At 32.5% G+C, this 9,188-nt stretch overlaps 1 protein-coding gene across 1 annotated transcript; it reads right to left on the reverse strand.

Annotated features, from left to right (window-relative positions):
- Window positions 1–1,379: 1,379 nt before the first annotated feature.
- On the reverse strand, window positions 1,380–9,188 carry adal (adenosine deaminase-like). Its single transcript, XM_056451945.1, has 10 exons — window positions 9,057–9,188; window positions 8,230–8,360; window positions 7,112–7,172; window positions 6,942–7,029; window positions 6,784–6,865; window positions 6,574–6,700; window positions 5,296–5,376; window positions 5,067–5,205; window positions 2,181–2,281; window positions 1,380–2,072 (listed from the first exon to the last, which is right to left on the reverse strand). Exons 1-10 carry the CDS (start codon window positions 9,099–9,101, stop codon window positions 1,881–1,883), a joined length of 1,047 nt encoding a protein of 348 aa, XP_056307920.1. The 5' UTR covers window positions 9,102–9,188; the 3' UTR covers window positions 1,380–1,880.

Below are 9,188 nucleotides of genomic sequence, written 5' to 3' on the forward strand. Positions count from 1 at the left end.
CATACATTTACGGTAGGGTGATGTACTGTAAATATTTTTCTTCAATATTTGCATACTGTATATTTATATCAAAAGAAATATAAATAGATCTCAAGTGTAGTAAGTCAGTCTAGCATCTGTGAATGTACTATACACCCTTTAAAATCATATTGCCTATTTCTGCTTTGTATGTTAGAGGTTTAACAACCTTGTTACTTGTGGTAAATCATTCTAGCCTCTAACCATTTACTGGAATCTTCTTCTTTGCGTTACTGTGCGTGATTCTGTCGATGTAATTCGCAGATGATCCCTAAAATTGCGTGCGTTAATGTCCGGCAAACAGCAAACTTAAAACCAACTTTACTGAGCTGCAGAAATGACCGCAGATTCTGTCTGGCCCTATAACAGATTGTATCATTCTTCCCGTTTTCTTTTCTGACGCCAGATGGAAAAGAAGATGTGCGAGGATTGCTCTAATCAGACAATTAATGAAATGTGAACTGTTGTATTGTGATCCAACTAGGATCATTCAGGACAGAAAGCACAATCTTGTAACATTCTCTCCCGCCGTTACAGTTTGTGTTAAGCTGCGCATTTACAGTGACCTGCTGCCCTCTGGTGGTACAAAATATAGTGGTTTAAAGTAGGGGTGGTCAAACTTTCTTAGCCCGCGACCCCCAAAATTATGCCAGTGACTCGGCAGGACAAAGTTTAAGCTGGTCTATAAAATTAATCTGCTGCAGCTGACGCTATTGCTGTGTTGTTAATCTAATGTAAACACACAATCCTTTGAGAATAAATTAAGCGACTAATGGCTTTTTATTTGCATGTTGTTGCTTTTTAATGTATTATATTTCTTGCTTCTGTGGGTTATGGATAAAATATGGCAATTCTAATATTTTAATAAAATGTATTTGACTTTTGGAAATCCCCAAGCAACCCCCATCATTGTCGTACGACCCCCACTTTGAAAACCATTGGTTAAAAGTACAAATACAGCAGTTTTTTTGGGCCAACATGATTTTTTGGGGGCTGAAAAATATGTTAAATGCTATTGTACACCTTTATAAAAATATTAAACAGATTGTTTTTAAAAACTGTATATATTTATTATTTAAAACGAAAGATGAATGAATAATAGTCTATCTTAAATGTAACAATATTTAAACATAAACCTTTATTATTACTGCATAAATATCCAATAACTATAATCCAGACACATTCAATAATATATATAATAAATATTAGATTTTAATTACTTTAATTAAAAAGTCTAAACTCTTTTTACAACAGCTAAAGTTGAAATATAAATTCAGACATTGGTTGTTTTAAAAAGGAAAAAATAACTGCACCAAACACACCTTTTTCATAATAATATTATTTAAGCTGCATTCTGAAATAATAAGGTAGAACACAACCTCAAACTGTCCTGCGCTTATACCTTATTAAATATTAATATGCATTGTACAGAAATAGAAACTTCCATGTGTTGTAGTTCATCTCAGTGTTTGATGCTCGTCCTATCAATGAAACTGATGCCACAAAATAAGTAAATATGATTATTTTTTTGCCAAATATGGATTATTTATTAAAGAGGAACAACTCTTTATAAGCACAAAAGCTGCTAATTTCATTAAACATCCTACAATTTATATTCAATATTAATAAACAATATTAAAATTCAAGAAACCGTCAACAATCTCTCATAAATATTAAAATATTTAAATCAATTCCATTTAAAACCTCAAACCTCTGTTTTACACACCACATGTAGGATGTGTATTATCTCAGATATTGTGGTGATATTTTTTAATAGTTAGCATTAGCAGCAGCAATGTGTTTTCATGTTTGACAAACCAGACTTTCTGAGGTAGGACTGTTGAAGTTTTACAGCTCATTCCTCATTGGAGAATCTGTTGTTTGAGCTCCACCCACATCCTCTCCAGTCGCTGTTTGATTGGCTCAGGGGCGAAAGTGTATCCAATGGCCTGCTGAGAAAGAATCCACACAGCTTCTTGGGTCAATCCAAAGGTGGAGGCGGCCAGCTGATACTCCTGAGAAAGATCCGTGCAAAAGACGCCCTTATCATCCGTCTGGAGGAACAGGCATACAATTATTATTCAATACTTTCATATTGTTTACAGCCTTTTTAAGATCAGTTTTAAATCATTTATAAAAAAAATGTTGGGAAATAAACTCACGCAGAGAACACACGGATGTCCTCGATTATACCAGAACTGGAAGTGATGCTTGTCATATGAAGGCACGGTTTGACCTTTCACATTAGATGTCAAACAAATCTCTGCAATTCAATAACAGATACATTTACATACTATTTTAATGTTTAGTTCAAGTCTGTTACTTTACAGTTACAATAGAAAACCAGTTGAGACATAAAATATTCGATGAAATAAATTATATAGAATTTTTTAAGCAGTTATTGACATTTATTGACAATTGTTTGATATTGAAGCATTTTATGTCTGAATTATGATATAACACTAGTCATGAACATAAACTAGTGAATAAAAACTTAAACAAAAAAGAAAAATAAGTAGTTAAAATATCAAGTGTGTGATTTTAGAATTATGACAACATTAGTTATCTAGTTTAACACATTGCTAACATAACATTTTGCTAACATTAATTAACATAGCTAACTTTTTTTTTGCTAGCATAAATAAGCATGTTGTTTACATGAATTAGAACATTTATGTTAGACAGGCTTATGTTAGACTTATGTTAGAACATGGCTAACATTTTAACATGCTGTTGACACATTATGTGCTAAATAAAATAGAAAAATAACTAGTTAAAATGTCAAGTGTGTTATTTTAGAATTATGACAACACTCATTATCTAGTTTAACACATTGCTAGCATCATAACATTTTGCTAACATGAATTAACATAGCAAACATTTGTTGCTAGCAGAAATATGTTACTAACATCTGACATTTTGCTAGCATGAATTAGCATGTTGTTTACAGAAATTATCACATTTATACCTTATGTTAGAAAATGGCTAACATGTTAACATGCTGTTGACAGTATGTTTTTGACATACTATGTACTTTAATTTAGCGATCTAGGTGCAAAGCCTAATTCGCTGGTGTGCTTTTGCTATTTTAAGAATGAAAAATTATGATCTGTGCCCTGGCGCATGGTCTAACGGGGTTGAGCTTATTCTCTTAATGAGTTATAGGAGTGTTTTGAATATAACGTGCATTTAACCAATCAGAGTCTCATCTCCCATTCTCTTTAAGAGTCATGACGCATTTGCTATTTACATGGCAGACTTTGTAAGTGGAAAAACTGAACGCTTTACTAGTGAGAAAACAGTTGAACAGAGCATCTGCAGCACGAGGATAAAGAACGAGCCTCCTCCATTTGTCCTCTTTGCCTTCTCTTTCTCTTTTACTCTTTACTCCTTTACTTTGATGGATAAGGAAACAATGGTAGATGCACTCCACTGAAGACATCTATTAGCCTACATATTTAATGTCATTTAAACGCAAAAATTTGTTTCAAAACTATTTCTAAATTCAGTTCTAATTTCCAGCAAACAAATAAATTAATAATAATAACGGAGTGAGATTAAAAAAACTGAGTTATATCCAAACACACATCCTATTCTTATGACTCATATGGTGATGCAAACATCTCAAAAACCCAACAGGAGGACAAATCTAAACTTGCTTTTATTGAAACAAATATGAATATGCATATAATACTGCTAATAATAATAACATTATACAAATGCAAATTGTCTTAAATAAACTGCAAGCCCCCCGAGATGAGGCATGGAGGTAGTGGTTTGTATATTTATGTAGAAAATAATAATTTTGTAACATTTTAATCCTTAATTTTTTTTCATATGTAAAGATTATTAGTAGTATTGCTGTATTACTATTGCTGTGCATCATGTGTGTTTTAAGCAATGTGTAAGCATTTTGGACCTGCATAGGCGCATAACAAACACGCTCTGCGCAACACCCATGAGTCCACAAAATGACGCAAATGGATTTACAATTTAAACAACGTGGCGCAGAACGTGAAAATTACTGTTGCGCTGGTCTGAAAATAGCAACAAATCACGCCAAACATGTCATGCGCCTTAATGCGTTGGGTGTATGATATAGAAAAATAACTAGTTACAATTATTTATTCTAATATTAAAATATTAGAATTATGACAGCAGTAGTTATCTGGTTTAATACATTGCTAGCATCGTTAACATCTTGCTAACTCTAATTAACATAGCTTAAATTTTATTGCTAGCATAAATTAGCATGTTGTTTACAGGAATTAGAACATTTATATGTAAGACAGGCTTATGTTAGACTGCAACATGGCTTACATTTTAACATACTGTTGATAGCATGTTGTTAGCCCATTAAGTGTTAAATAAAATAGAAAAATAACTAGTTAAAATGTCATATATGTGATTTTAGAATTATAACAAGACTATTTATTTGGTTTAACACATTGCTTGCCTCAACACAAAGTGACGTAGCAAACATTTGTTGCTATCATAAATTAGCATGTTTCTAACATCTAACATTTTGCTAGCATGAATTAGCAAGTTGTTTACATGAATTATCACATTTATAACTTATGTTAGAACATGGCAAACATTTTAGCATGCTTATGACATAGCATGCTGTTGACATTATGTGCTAAATAAAAAAGAAAAATAACTAGCTAAAATGTCAAGTAGATGATATTAGAATTATGACAACACTAGTTATCTGGTTTAACACACTGTTAGCATCACTAACATCTTGCTAATATGAATTAACATAGCTAACGTTTGTTGCTAGCATAAATTAGCACGTTGTTAGCACATTTTTAACATCTAACATTTTGCTAGCATGAAATAGCATGTTGCAAACTTGAATTAGATCATTGGGGCTGTGAGTCAGGATTCAAACTCAGGATGACTGCAGCACTGTTGCGCTACATGTTTGGCACCCTGACCACTTGGCCGGAAACATGGTATGATGGCTTTAATTGACTTGTCGTAAACACTACATTTAGGAATAATACATTACAACACAATACAATAATACAAAGGGAAATTTTTACCAATGGGAATATTTTGTTTGCAGACTTTGTCCACAAGACTGTCTGACCCGCCGACCTCAGGATGCAGGAAGGTTCCATGGCCAATTCTGTCAGGAGGCAGGTTCAACAACAGCTCTGTCTCATCTATCTGAGAAGGAACCTGAAAAAGACAAAAGCTCTAGTTTCAACCATGCAACAGTGTTCTCAACAACACATAATTGCAGTATAGAGATGTTTCATGCGTTCTGACCTCTGAAAGATGTAGTGCCAGCTTTAGACCACTATTCTTGGCTTTCTGAAGTGCAACAAGCAAGTCTTTTCCATGACCAATCTGCAGGATCATAGATTGAAGATTACATACTGGAGCCCAAAACAACATGTGGAGTATATACTGTAGACTACACTTCAACATGTAGAGAAAAGAAAGAAAGAAAGAAAGAAAGTTTGCATGTTTTGCTGGCAATATTTAATCTTACTAGGAATTCATGTTGCTGGCATATTTTTAACATGTTTTAACAAGCTGATGCATGTTGCTAACTTTTTGTTCATATGATGCAGCACATTTCTAACATATTTTAACATAAGGCTGACATGTTTTAATGTTGCTAAGATGTTCTAACACAGTATTACAGTGTATTAACATGTTTCTACTGTTTAGATGTTGTTAGCATGTTTAACACATTGAAGACATGTTTTCACATGTTTAACATGCTGCTAGCTCAAATCAGAATGTCACTAGCATGTTTATAGCATGCTTTAATTTACTGGCAACATGTTATAAAAATAGCATGTTGCTAACATGTTTCTAGCATGTTTAACATGTTGCTGTATATGTTCAGTGTTTTTCTATGTTTCTACTATATATGGCATGTTGCTAACATGTTTAACACACTGCTTGAGTGTATTAACCTATTGCTAGTATGTTTTAGGCTGCTTCTAACATGGATTATGTTTTTTGTTGCTGCATGAACTGCATCATCCTTCTAGCATGTTTAACGTTTAACATGTTACTAATAGGAGGATGTTAGTTACATAATTGTAATATGTTAAAACATTCGAAAATGTTTTAACTTGTTACTATAATGAATTTGCATGTTGTAAATTGTTTAAAATGTTGCTAGCAAATTTCACATATTTCTAGCCTGGTTAGCATATTTTAACATGTTGCTAACAAGTTTCTAACAAGTTTGAACTCATCAGTAATAAGAATCAACATGTTGCTAGCATGGTTGTAGCACATTTGACATGTTGTTACTGCATTCTAACATTAATTCCCAGCATGAATGAATGTGTTACTACTCTTTATGATGCTAACATGTTTAAAACATTGCTGGTAATTATCGCTTAAACCACAATATTAGCTTGTTATATTTATAATTATATTATTAACAAGTATTGATATCATGAATCAGCATGTTGCTAACATGCTACAAGCATGCAATAAACCAGTTTGACTGCTAATGAGTCCTATTAACTCTCAGTAATGCGCTATGACTTATTTTCTGTGTGTACAGTAATCTGAACTCACGGTTGGGTCTCCACTAAGGTCAAGTCCTACTACTATCCCATCACTGGACAGCAAGAAGTCTTCTGCCAGCTTCACTGTTTGCAATGCAACCTCAGGCCCATGTCTGCGGTCCACAGCCACTAGAAACCTGTTCAAACATTCAGAAATTGCCCATTAAACAAGCAGGTCATCATCTACAAAATCTATAGTAAAAATATCTAAATATATTACCTGACATCAATGTCAACACCCTCTTGTTTACATTGCCGTATCGCTTCCAGCACAGTTTCAATGTATCTTTGTTTACTGAGACCTTTTGTGAATAAAATAATGTAAACAAAAAGAAACAGATATGCTAATAACAGTTTGATGTCAATATCCTCTAATACCTGTTTCAGTCACTTCACGTGGTGTGCTACGCAACTCCAAGTATTTTACTCCATCTGCTGCAAACTCCTGAATGACTGATTTTGCAACCTGTTTAATAAGAATAATAATTAAATTTTACCTTATTCGTCTAGGTGTAACAGAATATAACATTATGCAAAAACTGCTTTACCATTAGAATGTCCTCTTCTGAATCAACGAGCTGATGAATCACTTTAAACACTTGAAAACACCTGTTGGAAAAACACACTAACATTAAGAAACAGTTAATGTAAAGGACAGAATTGTTCATTTTGTTATACTTCTTAAGATAATTTACAATAATGATATATTGTGATATCTATAAAAATGCATTAGCACATGAACACAATAACTTATTTTCCAGAGCTATATATATATATATATATATATATATATATATATATATATATATATATATATATATATATATATATATATATTTATATTTATATTTTTTTCAACACATTTCTAATCATGATAGTTTTAATAACTCATTTCTAATAACTGAGTTATTTTATCTTTTCCATTGACAGTAAATAATATTTGACTAGATATTTTTCAAGACACTTCTATACAGCTTAAAGTCACATTTAAAGTATTGAAAAATGTATATAGCTCAAAGGGGCTAATAACATTGACTTTAAAATAGTTTTAAAAAAAATTGAAACCGCTTTTATTCTAGCCAAAATGAAACAAATAAGACTTTCGCCAGAAGAAAAAATATTATCAGACATACTGTGAAAATTTCTTTGTTCTGATTAACATCATTTGGTAAGTATTTAAAAAAGAAAAATAAATTCAAAGGGGGGCTAATAATTCTGAATACATATCTATATATTCTTTTTTTACATAATGTAGTATTTTTCACTATATATCATTTTGTACAGACTTTACACAAAGCCTGTTTAGAAATTTGACAGGGCCCTAAAATTAAAAGGAGGCATACTATGTGGGGTTTAATTGTGAACAAACAAGCCATGTTTAAATGTACTTTTTCAATGTGTAACAAGCATGAGGAAAGAATTCCCTTGCCAAATAATGGAAGTCAGTTATTACAGGTTTCTAGCTTTTCAACAGAAAAAAAAAGAAAGTCAAACAGATTTTTGAAAAACAGGTGAAGGATGAGAAAATTATGATAGAGTTTTACATTTTGGGGTGAACTATGCCTTTAGAACTTGGCAGATGAAGAGCTGTGACATGTAGCTGTCAAACATGGTCAGTAAAGCCGTGTTTGGGCTTTTGTTGTTGTTGTGTGTGTTTGTTACGCACTCGTCCAGTGTGCGGCGCTGTCCGCGGTGGATGGCCGTCATGCTGTGCTCGATGTTCAGATGCGGTTTGCGCTTTATCAGCTTCTCCATGGTTTCAAAACTCACCGAACCATTGAGATGCGCGTGCAGCTCCTGTAAGAGAAGAAAAGCATGTGGTTTAATGTCATTAGATTTAATCATTGCAATTAATCAACACCAACACTGAGCTGAGCTCGCACAATATATGCCTTTTTTAAATAAGCACACATGCTTCAATATCATGCTTCATATATATGCACTGAATCATTTGTTGTTGTATGAATTATCATGCTTCTGGCACATTCAACATTTTACTAATATGAATATGTTAGTTGAATAATTGTAACATGTTGAGACATTTTAAAATGCTGTAAACTGTTTTATAAATCTCCAAGTGAGGAGCAATACATCAAATTTAACAGTTTTATTCATATCTGTATTCTGTGTTTATAATATAGTTTGTCTAATTGTATACCACTTTTTACTCTACAAAAATGTAAGATGATGTTCCCTGGCTTTTTGCAGTATTTTCTTACTTGCGGAGTGATAAATAGATATTTCTAAATCCATCTGGAAAAATCTTTCACTTTACGTCAAAGAAAACATTTAAACAAGAATTTAACAAGAATTAAACAAGTGCTACAAATGTACGCAAAATAATGCATATTTAACTCAACAATACTTAATTTAAATATTAAAACGTGTCATTTCAAAAAACGTGTATCATTATAATGTTAGCAACTCGAAATATAATCAGGAATAAGTTTTACCCTGCAGTGTCATTAAATCTAGTCTAATAAATTTTCCTACCACTTTGGGCAGCTGGCGATAAAACAGATCCGCTTCAGTGTCCATCGCTGTGTTTATTAAATATTAATTTTGATGATAGTCTTGCTTCTTGTGGTGTATTGTTGAATGAACTTTTGATAGATGAAGACGGAA

This window comes from Danio aesculapii, chromosome 25 (assembly GCF_903798145.1).
Source record: "Danio aesculapii chromosome 25, fDanAes4.1, whole genome shotgun sequence".
NCBI classification, from domain to species: domain Eukaryota; kingdom Metazoa; phylum Chordata; class Actinopteri; order Cypriniformes; family Danionidae; genus Danio; species Danio aesculapii.